The sequence below is a fragment of the Chanos chanos genome, chromosome 5 (genome assembly GCF_902362185.1).
Source record: "Chanos chanos chromosome 5, fChaCha1.1, whole genome shotgun sequence".
NCBI lineage: Eukaryota > Metazoa > Chordata > Actinopteri > Gonorynchiformes > Chanidae > Chanos > Chanos chanos.
In genome coordinates, this window is record NC_044499.1 from 10,928,210 (window position 1) to 10,944,056 (window position 15,847).

General features: G+C 41.3%; 2 protein-coding genes across 2 annotated transcripts; one reads left to right on the forward strand and one right to left on the reverse strand.

The window, feature by feature from the left end:
* The first annotated feature begins 2,407 nt into the window (after positions 1–2,407).
* LOC115812142 (ret finger protein-like 4A-like protein 1) lies at positions 2,408–6,396 on the forward strand. Its single transcript, XM_030774629.1, has 3 exons — positions 2,408–2,684; positions 4,527–4,616; positions 5,861–6,396. Exons 1-3 carry the CDS (start codon positions 2,408–2,410, stop codon positions 6,394–6,396), a joined length of 903 nt encoding a protein of 300 aa, XP_030630489.1.
* Positions 6,397–9,195: 2,799 nt separating this feature from the next.
* Positions 9,196–13,592, reverse strand: tox4a (TOX high mobility group box family member 4 a). Its single transcript, XM_030773794.1, has 10 exons — positions 13,488–13,592; positions 13,042–13,107; positions 12,167–12,472; positions 11,814–12,074; positions 11,332–11,697; positions 10,957–11,037; positions 10,364–10,636; positions 9,902–10,291; positions 9,470–9,618; positions 9,196–9,253 (listed from the first exon to the last, which is right to left on the reverse strand). Exons 1-10 carry the CDS (start codon positions 13,590–13,592, stop codon positions 9,196–9,198), a joined length of 2,055 nt encoding a protein of 684 aa, XP_030629654.1.
* Between the last annotated feature and the right edge of the window lie 2,255 nt (positions 13,593–15,847).

Genomic DNA, 15,847 nt, shown 5'->3' on the forward strand with positions numbered 1-15,847 from the left:
TTCTAAAACACACTTTTTGCAAATAAACACGGTTATCTACATTAGACACATGATTCAAAACTAAAAGACTGTGTGTGTTGTTTGTTAAACGCTGCCATTACCTGCACACGGAATGTACATGTGAAAACACTTGTAACCAATTTGATCACTTAGAAATCAGAGCTTGAATGCTATGAAGGGTTCAGGTTTGGTGTGCACAACAATGGAGGCCGATTTTGGAGAGAGAGTTAGAGGAAGAGGCGTTTGGGTAAGAGGAGGACAAGGACTAGGAAGAGAAGGAAAACAAGGAAGAGAATTGAGGACAAGGGGAGGGAGGAGGAGGAAGAGGACACAGAGGATGAGGAGTGGCGAGAGGACAAGTCAGGAGAAGTAGGAGAGCTGGCCAGGCCACTTTGGTTGACCACGTAATCAACCATGGGTTGAGTCCACAGGAGGCTGGTCAGAGGGTCCGGCCTAATTTGAGCCGCTACACTGTAGCAGGCGTCATCCGGACATTTCGAAATGAGAACAGGTATAAAGTCCTACCCTCTGTTTGATTTAACGGTATTTCATAAGAGGGAGATCTTAGACCCTAAAAATTTCCATTCTGTTCTTGCAGAATTGCAAGGAGACCCTGCACAGCAAGAAGAAATCACCTGTTCACACAAGAAAAGGAACAAAACATTATAAACATGGTCATTGCAAATGACAGCATAAGTTTGCGACAACTGCAACACCACATCATCACTGACAACACATCATTCAGCGACATAAATAGGGTAAGTTTATCCACACTGGTCCATGTGGAAGTGTGCTATTGTCCATGTTCCTGGGCACTGTGGTGGCAACATCACAGTGTGCTGCAACTGGCCAGAGTGGTATCCTTCACCACCATCCCACTCTTGGCCCATATAACACAGCTCATATTATCACATTCCTTGACACCCTGCATGACATCCTCATTCCCAGTGACCAGAGGAATGTGCCAGGGTACATATGGGACAACGTAATTTTCCATAATTGGTTCGACAATCACCCATAATTTCAAGTTCTCCACCTTATACCTTACTCTCCTTTCCTGAACCCTATTGAGGAGTTTTTTTCGGCGTGGCGTTGGAAGGTATGTGACCGCCAACTCCACCAACACGCAACTCTCCTCCAGGTGTTGGAAGAGGCCTGTGGTGACATTGATGTGGAAGCAAGCCAGGGCTGGATACAGCGCTCAAACGGATGGACAGTGATTCCATTATACTGTATTTGGTTTACAATACCCTAACAGTATTCATGTCATTCTCAGTCAAAGTAATTGTGCCTGATACTGTTATGAGTGCATGAGTATTGAGAATCCATAAATTTGTTTGTTTACCCATTCGTGTTCATAGTCTATACTTATAGCATGCTACAAATGATGATACCAAGGACTCTAGATAACAGTGATTTATACTTAGCACATCAGTGTGCAGTTGGCGTGTGGAAAGAACCACTTATTAGGTGTTTGTGCATAAAAGTTGTGGTGCAAAAATACCATTTTGGAAGAGTTTATATAGTTTTGAATAAAGTGTTTGCTTTTGCGAGAGGTGTAAGATGTTTTGGATTTTGTGTATATGTGTTTAGTTTTTTGGGTGTTGAGTTTTGACAAAGAGGGCCCTAGTTTCAGAAATTGTGTTTTAGCAAAAGTAAAAAACTATAAAAAGAAAAATATGAAACAGGGTCACTACTGTTTGAGAATTTTGACTGCTCTTTACATTTTTCAACAACACGAACAACAACACGACCATTTCTTCTTCTTTTTGACTGTTTACCTTCCTCACCCAGGTTTCTCCTTGTGATTTTTTGCCCTGATAACTTTTCCCAATTACTTCCTGATGATGCACATATTCACATTAACAGTGTTAATTTTCCCATGATTTGTGTGTGTGTGTGTGAGTGAGTGTGTGTGTGTGAGTGAGTGAGTGAGTGAGTGAGTGAGTGAGTGAGTGAGTGTGTACTACAGGTTGTTTTTGCTAAAACATCTCAGATATTTCTACTGCATCTCAGTGTAAACTTTCCTTTGGATTGAATGGAAAAATTTCTTTTCAAAGTTTTGTTTTGCTCAGTTTCTCATTTCAGAAAGCATAACTATCCCCCTTTGTTAGCCACACCTTCAAACAGGAACGATGGTAGAATAAGGTTTCGCTTTTGCTTTTCATACATTAGAAAACACAGAGGGCACAGACATGCGTTGAGAGTGGATAAGAATGCCGAAGGTGCGGTAACAACACCTGTGTCTCCGGCATTTGTGATTTCTGGTAAACTCTACTGTTTACAGCAGATGGGAGTTCAAGGAAGCATGTCAAGCTGCTTTTCCCTGAGCTAGAGATGCTGTCATCTTCAGTCTTCAGATCTCAGACTACTGTAAGGCACTGAACAGGACCAAGGAAGGTACGAAATGGCAGGAATTCTGAACATTACAGAAACAAACCCAACACAAATCGAGGATTTGCTGACGTGCCCAGTGTGCCAAGACATATTTAGAGATCCACACCAGCTCCCCTGCGGGCACAGCCTCTGTTTGGAGTGTTTGGAGGGCATGCTACGGCATGGACCGGTCGGTCAACGGTTCAGCTGCCCAAACTGCAGAGACTCATTTGGTCCTAAGATTTTAGTCAGCAAGTGCTACGTATTAAGCGACATTTCAGTGGACGTCAGAAACGCCCTCGAGGTTTGTATGATCTATGAATTTGTTATTCCCTACATGTTTCTTGCTCAGTCATGGCATAATGTACATCCATATACATGACATCTTTAGCATCACCTGCAGTTTCCCCCGATGGTTAAAGAGATGTCAGACTGACAGATGTTCTGCCTGTTCTTCATGGGGTTTTTTTTTTACTGCCACAGACTGCTATAGAGTTTGATATTTTGCTAGTTAGCTTGTCTCTTCTTATTTTGCCCTCTCCTGCATATAGCTGGGTTTCTCACGTATTCAAAGGAATGGTCAGCTCTAAAATATTGACTTTTTAGATAAAATTTGATCTGCCTTTTAAAGATCATTGTCTTTGATGGGAAGACTTTATCACAGCACGTCTTCCTGCAGAGTGTGCTGAATGTCCTTACTGTTTTATATGTTGTGCAAACACTTAAGGAAAGCCTCACATGCGGGAAGCCTCAGTGGTTCATATGATAATAGCGAATAGATGACGTCATTTGGGTGCCGCTATAGAAGGAAGAGAAACAGACTCTAAAGTTTGGTGCTGTGTCATTTATTCTATTAAAGGACTACCAAGCTGCTGAGGTCCTTTGTGATTTGTGTCCTGAGACACTGGAAGAGAGCCAGAGAAAGGCAGTGAGAACATGCCTAAAGTGTGAGGCCTCGCTGTGTGAAGGGCATGTGCGTCTACACCAGGAGCGTCCAGTGCTTAAGGGGCACAGGCTGGTCAAGCTTCAGGAAAATCTGGATCATATGAAATGTTCTAAACACAAAGAACCGATACTGAAAGTCCTCTGTCGTCGGACCAGGACATACACGTGCCATGTGTGTGAAAGTGAAAAGAACCAGTATGATCACATTGCTGAAGCTTCCCACACCCTGGAAAGAAAACTCAAGGTACACTTGTCATTCCCTCTTATAATATTATAACAGGTAAATTACAAGAGTAATATTTACTTAAATCGGTATATTTTAATAAAAAAAAATTCAGTACACTAACCGTGACTTGTTCAAAAGGGAAGGGAGTATCTGCTCCTGGTTTGTCTAACCTTCAGGAAATAATCCTTAGCTCTGTAAAACACTGCTTTTTAATTCTTGTGAAAGTTCACATGATTTTATTTTGAGCAAAGTTTAAATTTTCTTCTCAGGAACGTATGGACAGCCATTTTTTCAAACTTGAAAGAAATCTTCAGGATTCGCTAAAAATAATCAAGAGGCTCAGAGATGACATTGTCAATTTTGTAAGTGCAAACAACACACACAAATATAATCATGAACTATATGGAATCTACACGTCAAGCACACTTCTTCACAACAGTCAGGAAAAGAGCATTAACGTGCCAATGATGACTTTTTCCATGATGTCATTCCGCATAAATTATTTTAGGGAACAAAACTCGTATTTACATGTTTCCCCAACACTGAGATTCTGAGATACATATGAATTTTACAAGTCATGGACCCTTTTCTTCTTTTTGTTTCTCTTGGTTGTTGTTTATGTGTGTGTGTGTGTGTGTGTGTGTGTGTGTGTGTGTGTGTGTTTACCTGAAGTTAAAGAGGAAGAACTCAAAGCAGTCCAGAAACCACAGCATCGAATCAGAAACTGATTTCTACTTTAACGTATTAGTAGGAACATTTGTGATACTCTGGCTGGCCATGTGTTTTCATGGTAGGTGTGTGTGTGTGTGTGACATATTTTGAAACTTCCACCGTTTCATGTTTATGCTCTTTATCGAAAATTATCTATAATATAATATGTCAACAGTCAAGTGTTGTTGCATTTCTGTATCTGTGAGGGTTTATTTTGGTCAGAAAATTTTATCTTCATGTTATCTGTTATATTTTTGTATCCATCTAGTCCTTGGTGCCCCCTCGCAGAATGATGAACTGTCTAAAACAGTGCAGAGCCAACAAACACAATTACACAACCTCTATGTGTATATGGATGGTAAGCGAGGTAACCATCATCTGTGTATATGGCAAGGAGAGAGAGAGAGGAGAGAGAGAGAGAGAGAGAGGGATTAAGTAAATTATAAATGTAAAAAATGTAGGCTAATGTATTATTACAAGTGAGGTTTGATTAAAAAGAATATGACATGGTACATTTTTTGAAAATGGTTTCGCAGTAAAATATAGCAAAGTTCTCTGCCTAGATTATGTGTGGAATGTAGAAGTCATAATATGTTTTTAAAAACACAATTTTTGGTTGTAGATCTAAGAAATTTCAAATCATCTCAGGAGGCCAGAGACACACTCAGTCACCACAAACATTTTAAGTTGTACTTTACGAAGTGAACATACAGTATTTGCTCAGAGATTGCTGTGCATTCTGAAATATCGGAATATATTACTATTATTTGCTTGGTTTTTTGTTTGTTCGTCTGTTTGTTTGTTTGTTTTCAAATGTTACATGTAAGAGGGTTTTTTTTGCAAAAATAGGTTTGGAATATGGTGATAACTGTTTTGTAGTTTTACAGAGTGCAATCTGAGGTCTAAAGCATAGTGTTAATATGGTATTTTGATGCACTTTCTTTTTAGACCAGGAAGGTTTCAAGCAACGTCAGGGATCCAAGGAGACACACAATGATCGAGTCCAAGACAGTGCTACGTCTGGTACGGCACAATAACTTATAGATCTTTCTTTGATTTTTTTTTCTTTTTAATTTTTTTTAGCATTATAAGTGTGTATACATATAAGTGTGCATGATTAAAAAGCTAAATTTGACTACAGGCAGCAAAGGTGCCCAAAACCCTGTGAAGCCAAAAGAGACACACAGTCAGAAAAAGGCACTGTGAGCTGTGCTTTATTAAATCAGTGATATGTCCACACCACCACTCATGTTCCCCTAAAGCAGCCTCTGTAAAAGTCACTCTCTGGGCAGCTGACCCTACACGCATATGTGATGCATGGCAGATTAACACTCCATATATCATCTCGACTATTTTTTCATGTAACTGAAATTGTAAATACACCTTTGTGCATTTCTTTTCTTTCATACAAATGAGGATTACATTTTAAGAAGGCAACCCAGATAATCTCTGCCAAAAAAAAAATTTTTTTGCTGACAAAATGTAACGCTTACCAAACATGAGTCCAAAACATGACTCAATTAAAAGGAAAAAAAAAGAAAAGAAAAAAGAGAAAACATTGAGGGTTCCTCATAGTGTTGCCCATCTCTTTGTGTTCTTCAGACATAGGAATTCGCATGGACAGAGACTCAGCCAGCTCTTTTCTCATGGTGTCTCGTGACCTTATGTCTGTGACCCGGGCAAAGAGCCGACTGCAGGTAGTCGACAACCCCTCCCGTTTTGACACAGCCCCCCAGATTCTGACCACCCCGTGTTTTTCCTCCGGGCATCACATCTGGGAGGTGGAGGTTGAGGGCTACTGGGACGTTGCTGTGTCTTACATGAGCATCAAACGGAAGGGAAAAGATGAAACAACCTTTGGGAATAATGAAGAGTCCTGGAGTCTTACGCGCACCAGTAAAGGTGATCTGTCTGCCTATCACAAGAATGTAATAAGGGACGTGAGAAATACCGTGAAATACAACCGCGTCTCTGTGGACGTGAATTTTGCTAAAGGCACCATAACTTTCTCAGAGGTGGGAAAAAGGTATTCTCAGTTATATAAATTCTATGCTAAGCTAACCGAACCCGTTTGTCTGGGATTTGGCCTATACCTTGCAAACCCACCAAGCAGTGTGACCTTGATAAGCAGCTGGTGATATTATGCCCTAACACAAGATTTTAAAACTGTTTAAAACTATTTTTGTTTTTAGGGTCACAGTCACATCACTAAAAAAAAAAAAGCAACAAAAAACAGAGTGGAACGAAATGCACAGATGTACGATATAAAATGTTCTCCACGCAAAAGTGCAATATTTATTAACCAAAATGATTTAGTCTTTTTTGTGCCAATGGTTGCCAGCTCATTTTCATAGTCCATCCATGCTTTTCTATTGTTTCATTTGTGGAAGAGCAGTTACCTTCTATTTCTTTTTAATCACCTTTTTTTATAATTGTGGCCTCCATAAGATGATAACAATCGTTGTTTTTTCACCGATGATATGGAAAATGTGATGATCGGGATAAAGAAAAATCTTCTTTTCCCTTATTTAAATAGCGTGTTCTCCATTACAGTCTGAGACCACTAATTCCCTATAGCTCCCCAAATAAACACAGTGGTGATACAGCATTCAGAGAGGCGGCTGAATGCTTTTTACATTTTTATAATTTAATTAAATGGTATAAGTCTTCTTCTGACATTGTGGTTTGTATTTTTTTCCTTGAGTTGTTACATTTTTTCAATTTATATTTGAATTCTGAACATATATCATGCAGAATCTAACAATTATGACCACTCTTTGATCAATATTTTATACAGTAGTTCTTTTGTTGATAACTTTTTGTTACTATGTTTATATTATAGTGAAAGAAAGAGTAAAAAAATCACTCCTGTTATTGCCAAGTTTCCTTTTCGAACGTACATGGATTTAGACACTGGGGAAGGTCCAATGTCCAGTTAGTGTCGCTGTAAGCGGTCATATCAAATAAGCATAACAACATAACAGAAATATCACACAGTCAGCCGCTTACACATTGACAGTCTTGTTTATCACTGACCTCGAGCCTGCAGGAGACTGCCAATACCGTTAACACCGCTGTGCATCACAATTCACACCCAGTAAGCATTAAAACCACCGACCTAATTTCAACATTTCAAAGACAATATCCTATGTTAAATATAAAGTGTAGAGTTTTAGACAAAAGAGTTCATGGAAATCGCCCTTTTTTAAATTTTCTCTTTGAATATTTATAAGAAGATATCCTTACTGTTATGCAGTTCTCTGATAACCTGTGTGCTCCATAATAGTGCAGTAAGTGGTAAGATGTCTTTTTTTTTACCGGTCACTTTGTCATGTGGAGCCAAGGAGCAAGCCTGTAAAAGCCGCTCACGCAGGACGTACATGCTCTGTACCAAGGCTCACACGGAGGTCTCTCAATACTTATACTGCCCAATACATTTAGAACGAACCACGCTTTTCACTTTATTGATATAGCACTGCCAACCATGTTCCACTGCAGCTGAGGCGCTTCCCAAAACGCTCTCTGCACTGATTTCGTTTGTCTTGCCCTGAAAGGGTGTGAATGAACCGAAACGGTTCCAGAAAAATATAACCGTTTGCTTTTGAAACAAGCATCCTGGACTGCAGATAACTTTTTGCGTGTGCCGCTTATTAGGAAAAGGTGGCTCATGTAATCATATATCCTTTTTCACAACTTGTATTATTGGCACCATTTCACGCACATTTTTAGGTTTATGAACGGTCCAATATGGTATTTCCAAAAAACGAACACTTTGTCAAAATAACTTCTACGGTCGTTTATTCACTCTACATATACAAAAGTAGGTCATTTCGTTTCAAAACTAAAAAGTAAATAAACCACTGAAAATCATTACACTTCAACTAAGGGAACTAGACCAAAAAAAAAAAAAAAGCACAGACCATTTAACTTATTCATGACACAGAGTCTCAGTATGCTCACATTATTATATCAAATGCATACTGATCATAATCCACTACAAAGTACTATCTCGTCTACATAAAAAGAGGAAAAAGGTGCATTTCTGCACTTGAAATAAACGCTCGTCGTTCTCAGGCTTTGCCAGATGTACCCATGCAAACCATAATCACAGAAATAAAAGCACAGTCAGACGTCCAAAAGCGGGAACACTATTTGGCGGCATGCTTCACGTAACAGCTATAACGTCATATTGGACATGGTTTCAAAGCGCCTCAGATCTTTTTGGCAAGGTCTCTTTACCACTGGCATACGATGACGCGTTGAGTTGTGTTACAGGTAAATACATGACAAGAGTGGATACGCACGGAAACACAGCTGAAGCACACATCTCACATCAGAGCAGGAAGCCCCGACAAAGGCCACATTAAAACCTGCTAATGAGCAGTGACGTGGGATGTTCAGTGACATAGTGAAAGAAAGGCACTGTATTACTGTATCAGCAGCTGGTGTTGATCAAACATGATAGAAATATATAATATACCATCATTATAACAGAACATAAAAATCACAGTCAGTGCTGCTTCGTTTTTTTTTTTCCCACATTGGTTGCTGGAATCAGCCCGTTGAGCTGTTTAACATGATTACTGGTCATCCTCCCATTGGAAAACTCTGCCCCCTAGTGGCCATTTTTCATATAACTCTTCAATCAATTCAACAATGTCCAAACAGAACCCATCCAGACCATTGACTCAGTGTGTCTCATCACTGACATGAATGACTAGGGTGGCTTAAGGCCAGTCGGTAATAAACTTATAACACATTTTTCGTATTTGTTGAATTGTGGTGTCCAATTTTTCCCCCCTCCTTTATATTCATCCTCTCCCCCTGTTCAGTCCTTTTCTCTCAGTCTCATTCCTTCTTCTCCGTGAATCTCATCTTCAGTACTCCTTTGTCCTGAACTCATTTCACTGTTCTCCTCTATAGATGTCATCCCTCCTTTACTTCACAGTTGTGGAGTTCTGGCTCTTGATTGAGCACCAGGCCATGAAAATGTCCCTATGGGGAAAGAATTAGGAATGACATCAGCCATGCTGACACTATTAATCTAGTAAAAGCATGCTTGACCGTTTTTTTGGGGGGTTTTTTCTCTCTCTCCCAACAGATATCAGAAATGATAAGAAATGTAGATTAACGCATTAATGTATTAATGAAGACCGTATGTATAGATGTACTAGGATTCAGAGGAATGTGCACACCCACACCCATACACACCTGCAATGTGTGGCCACACACTCATTGCTGCAGTATTCTTTGTCCCAGTCCCGGCTCTCCACAGCAGGGTTGGTGCACCCTGCTCGCACACACAGGTTGGGAGAGGCAGCCGAGGACTCGGCCGACGCCGGGGCTACGTTTAACTCCACCTCCATCTAAAAGAAAGGCCAAAACAGAAAGGAAAGGAAAGAGAAAAAGGGGGTTAGAAAACCTGTTGCAGCACATTTTTAATGTGTTTTATAACACATTTTTAAGTCTGTGTGTGTCCTGAATATTTTCAGCATCTGACACAAAAAAAAAAAAATCGTGAGCAACTTTCAGACTATCCCTTGGAGATTTCAGACAGTATGTTGTTTCTAACACTTTTCAGTTTCTGTTTTTGGTGCTTCACTCTGTTTTTGCAAAGCAGCGTACCTCTCCAGAGGCAATGACTTCCGTCCCTGCCTCCTGTTTTGGACTGGCCACTACACTGGTGGACTGCATCCCACTTGGGGCTGAGTGTGCTGCCGCAGCAACATCCAAGGCTGATGAGGAGCCCGTTATGCTGCCATCTGTTGCTGATGTAACAATAATGGGTGTGGTCATGTCTGACTGTGCAGAGGCTGGTATGATCTTGATTTGAAGAGGAGGGGGTGGTGTGGCTGTGACTGACACAGGAGCTCCTACCCCTCCACGTGGTTTAGCCTGAAGAGGAGGTGGGGCAGGGGAATGTACCATCTGCTGGAGACGCGGGGGAGGAGGGGTGTTCAGCATTTGCTGGAGCGGCGGGGGTTGGCGGGCACCGGCTGCTCCCGCCGCTGAGAGAGGAGCGCCGGCGGTGGGCTGCAATGCGCGAATGCCAGCTGGGATCACCGTCACCATGGAGGTGGGGATTTGGTGTAGCTGTGCGCCGGCCTGGAGCATCTGTTTGGAGATGATGATTTTGGTGACGGTGGGAGCAGGGGCGGGGTTGGAGACGGGGGCTGGAGGCAGAGAGCCTGTGCGAGAGCGAGTGGTGACCTGGGGTATGTCCAGGATGATGTTAGATGCACAGATGTTGGTGATGGTGTTCTGGTCGGGGTTGTGGGCGAGTCGCACGGGACGGACAGACGGGACGGGAGGGGCCGGCGCGGGCATGGGGGCTGACGGAGGGGTGGATGGAGCAGCGTCTATCACCTCAACAGAAGGCTGAAAATAGAACACACACACAAAAAAAGAACACCACTTATTTTCTACACGGTTACATGTAAGCACTGTTTAAAAGTCTGATTAAAAGAACTGAAGGAACAGACACACTAGGGACATTACCAGTCCTCAAAGCGTGAACTTTATAGAGCAATACGGCTGTAGGTGCAAAAACACATTACAATACCAACAGCTTCCAAGCACTCTCTGCTTCTCAGCTGGTTGAAGATTTTTCACTCAAATCTATTTATTTACTGATAATGACGCTCCAAAACAGGAGGCCAGAGAGGGACGGGGGTAAAACGTGACTGCGTGAGACTCACTTTTGAAAGCTGGTTTGCTCTGTAAGCTGCCAGTGCTTTCAAATAATCCTTCTTTGCTGCTTCTGTTTTCCTCTTATAAACCTGCAAGCAGAACAAAAAATATATATATATATATATTGTATGCTTGACAGACTTCATATTCATCATTTTCCAAAACACAATTTGTATGGATGTAAAAATTTCAATTAAGTTTATCATAATGATTATGGCATGCCTTATTTGTAAATACAGTCCACCATCAATGTGATTTCCAATATTAATTTTTTTTTTTTTTTTTTTTTTTTATAAATAAATAAATAAATAAATAAATAAAAGTAATGAAACAAAATAAAAATCAGAGAGGATGCGGACCAGGGACTGTGTGTTCATGTGTACCTGTTTTTGCTCCTCCCCAAGACTGTCCCACATGGAGGCCACTATTTTGGACACCTCCCCAAAGGTTGCGTTGGGGTTTTGGCCCTTAATAGCTGCCTGAGTGTCCCTGAAGAACAGCGCATAAGCAGAAACTGGCTTCTGAGGCTCATTGGGGTCCTTCTTCTTCTTCCCTTTCTTTGACCCCAGTGCCGCTGCTGCGGTACCTGCCGTGCTCATAGCCTCGATGGTAGGCTTGCCACCCACTCTTCTGACTGTGGCAGGGCTATTGGAGGTGGATGGAGCCAGGGTGGAGCCCGTCACGTTGGGGATGTGGGAGACAACGATGGGAGAAGCAGAGAGAGAGACAGGAGAGTCTACCAGCATAGTCTTCTGACAGAAAAGAGAGAACAAGACCGGGGTTAAAAAAAAGTGATGAATTTACCACTTTAGCTCAAGCTTTTGCACAGCTGAATAACAGAGGGACAAACGTATGCGAATTTTACCTGTCTGAAGTCCTCCATATCTTCATCCTGGAGAGACTCGGCAGGAGAAGGAGTGGCTGACAGTGGTTGGTCAGGAGACTTTGAACGAGATAAGGCAGTCCCACCTCCAAGGCCAAGCCCTAGCTGCGCATTTAACTCCGATTGGTCAATGGTTGTGAGCTGACTGTGTCCCAATAGGCCGTGGTTTATGTCATTCAATGGGACGTCAATTGTTACAGGAGAAGAGCTGCTGAAATGGGAGCCCACAGCGTGGCCCAGATCCTGTCAACACAGAATGCGACAGATCAGTTTTTTTTAAACATACTCAGAATTTGAGAATAACTAATCACAATAAAAATGAGTAAACTACTCACCACGCCTAAAGCCGAGCCCAAAAGAGCACCCCCTCCTGGCTGGTTCATCATTCCCAAGGTCAGATGATCCAGACCCTGGGATGATGGGTTCACAAATGTGGAAGCAAAAGAGGGGTCATTTGCTCCCACAACAGCGTTCCTGGCGAGGTTGCTTGTGCCCACATGTCCCCCAACATTTCCAGACCCCTCTGCTAACTCTCCAAAGTGGGCCTCAACATCCTCAATGCTGAGGGCTGAGTCAGGATCCAAGGAAATGGGTGGAATCTCAAACTCTTCATCGCCCAGACTTGGGGTATGGAAGGTCTGCTGTAGAGATGAAACAGAAGGTTGATGGAGAAGATAAATATTCAAGCATCATAAACTAACCCGGGGCAAGTGTCTAGCTATATTATTATATGCCTGAAGAGGACTCATCTGAAGCATCACTCTGTTTCTTAAAAATGAGCATGTTTGTTTCATTATACATCAAAATCTTTTCAACATGGAATTAAATGTTCGTGTTTCTTATTTCAACGGGACGCTTGAGTGTACAGTGCACAGTACATTCACAGTAGCTCACAAAAGAGTGTACAGTATCTCACGAAAAGGAGAGGGAGTGTGTTGGCAAATATCAGCACACAAAAGAAAGACTGTAGATCAAAGGCTATTGAGAAACTCTTTGTATGTTGTAATTTCAAAGTAGTACACACTCATTATGAAATTTACAGTGTACTGCCTAACCAAACGGCTGAAACTGTGTTGCATACTAGTCATGAACAGTGTAACTAGTTCATTCCATTCCATTCCACTATTACAGCGTGACATGGGAATAGGTCAGAGTAATGTAGAAAAGACAAGATTGAATATCTGGACAGTAACGTGTAAATGAGAGATACCTCAGAGGAAAGAAAAGGATGGCTGGGCCCGCTAATTGTCAGGTAGGTTTCACTGCCTCCTGGGAACTGGCAAAAAGAGAGCACAGTAAATATGTATCTGTTCATCAGTATGAGGAAACTCCAAATACATATTCGCGCACACAAAAACATTTTTCAGACCTTACCAAGGAAGCACCACTCTTATACATTCACAACAATGCAACTGTTTCCAGAGTAAGAACGGAGAAATTCGAAAAGATTTTTCCCAAATTTTGAAAAGAAGTTCCCAACGTGCTCTCTAAAAATAATGTCAAGCAAAGCAGAATCTAAAAGGCCTAGTTAAAGACATATGAACTTTAACATGTTCAAAATAGTTTAGTATACTCCCGAGGATTAAACTGGTTACTGCCAACAAACCCTTCAAAATTGTCTGTGAGTAAGTTTCAAGTACAAGGGACTAAGCTCACCTTATTACCGGAATCATATCCGTTGTAGGGCTGGGAATCCAGGAACTCTGAATCGACCGGCTGTTCAGTCCCGGCCGACAGATCCGAATAAAAATTTAGGTCCATGAAAATGGAAATTGAGTTGAAAATAATATTTGGCACCAAACTGTATTTAGAACCTGGCGATCAGCAGAACTTCTGATCGGTGAAATTTAAGATGGATCTAACAACGACAGCTGCTTGAGTGGGCAGTCAACACAGGGTTAACTTTCCAGCAGCCGAGTCTTCAAATGAATTAGCCAGGACACTTCTGGAGTTAGCCAAATCAACTTAGCTATAGTTACTAACTACTTTCATATGGAACATCAGAGCCTGTTCATAGCTTTCCTATACTTGCATAAAGACACTAATCTCAAACTACTACTGTCCTTAAACTGTGCTCCTAAACTTGTATACGTGCACAAGGCATAGATTTAAACGGAGCAATATTCAGTATCCCTCAGAGCAAGATTAAGTAACGCTACCTCACCCGACTACTGAGATCAGTCCTGTCTTCGTAGTTCACTCAAAATCAGCAAGCATGCTGCCAGATCAGCGATAAATGTAACTACAAAAACTTGTCAGCAAATCATTTAATCATCAAGGGATACGCTTATTACAGAAATGCAGAACACTGGTAGCTAATCTGTCAGCAACATTAGCAGGCAGCCACCTAGTTAGCCACCGTTGGGCACATTGTTGACTGGTAAAACATAAAAAGGACTGCCGCTGTGATGAATTTCAGGCTAAATAACTGATCATCTAAAGTATTAAAAATAAGATGCTGTTATCTACTCGCACAATATCATACAGAAAGTAATTTAGCTCTAATGCAGAATCTTGCGGTTATTCCGGCTGTTGTGCGACCAGGTCGTCATCCTTCTGAATGAGCGATTATATCGTCGATCGGTATTACTGTCTGTAAACTTGCCAGGCGTTCTAGTCAAACACACACAAACATTTGACTTGATGGTTTGTTGTTGGGACGATGGTATAACTCTACTACTAATTTTACAAATAGTAATAACAGCGGTGAATTTTTGTTCATGGTTTATAGTGCATTTAGAAAGAGACAGTGTTTCTACAAACAGTGCAAAAGTTAAAGCTGTGGTAAGAATTTAAGTGGAAACTGAAGCAGGCTGTTTTTAGCTAGTTATCATTAGCGTACCGGATCTGATAAGCAACAATAAACACTTTAAGATATGGTAATAAAAGCTACATTTATTGTATTTTGGGGATGTATTCTACTACCCCCTCCCCCCCAATCAGTAATTAAGGGTTTGGCATACATATGGGGTGTTTATTGTGGTCATCAATTGTCAGCTTCCAGAAAAAAAGGAAACAGAGAAAGAGAGCAAAAAGCGCAGGCCAATCTATTGTAGTGTTTGATATACGACTAGATTAACAAAAATCGTCTATTTATGCCTCCTTTGTGGCTGATGAGAAACCTACACACATCAGATTCGCGAGGAATTGGCTGCCACTAGTGGGCGCCAAAATAAACTGGAGGATCCTGTTACGAGTACAGATTTTCTAATTAAGCGCCTGTTCATAACCACCACTTACTTACTGGATTCGTTATGATACAAATACATTAACACCGTGTTGAAGCGGACTTTGAAGAACGTTACTGCAGACAATCTTGAGACATATATTCACTTTTAAAGCTGTTTTTATGAATACTTTAATAGATTTAGGGTGAATGCAGCCATTTTCCCACGAGATCTTCTGTTGTACTCCCACGTACAAAGTGCTTTTGTTCATGATGCGGCCTTCCCAAGAATGTGGATCCATCTAACACTGCACCTGAGATGAAGGTAATGATGAAGAGAGCATTTTGCGAGGATAAAACATTTAACTAATGGTTTCACTGAGATTCTTTTTAAACTTTCTAACTCATTCACTGAAGTTCTTCGTATGCCATGACACAAAACACAGAAGACTGAACTGCCATGGTAGGTTGCTGTTATTCATATTTATATCACAGAGACAGTTGGAGTCAGCTTGTAAAACAGGAATAAACTCATTATCTTTGCATCATTTTGCAGGCAGTCAACCAACTCTACATAATACAATACACCCATCTGTCTAACTCTTGTTTCAGTAACTAACCCTTAACCCACCCACCCCAAATCCATCCCCCGACTCCTGAAAGATATTAATGTACATCCAAAAAATGTTCTGTTCTTCACTGGGTTGACTGTGCACAGGAGTGGCCACCACGTTCCAGTCTGAGGCGACACAATGAGTAATTTAACCTCCAGCACTATGTTAAACTGGCAGTCCAACCTGGACTCACATCATCGGTTTCCCCCTGCAGCTGCAGAGGGGATGGGAATGAA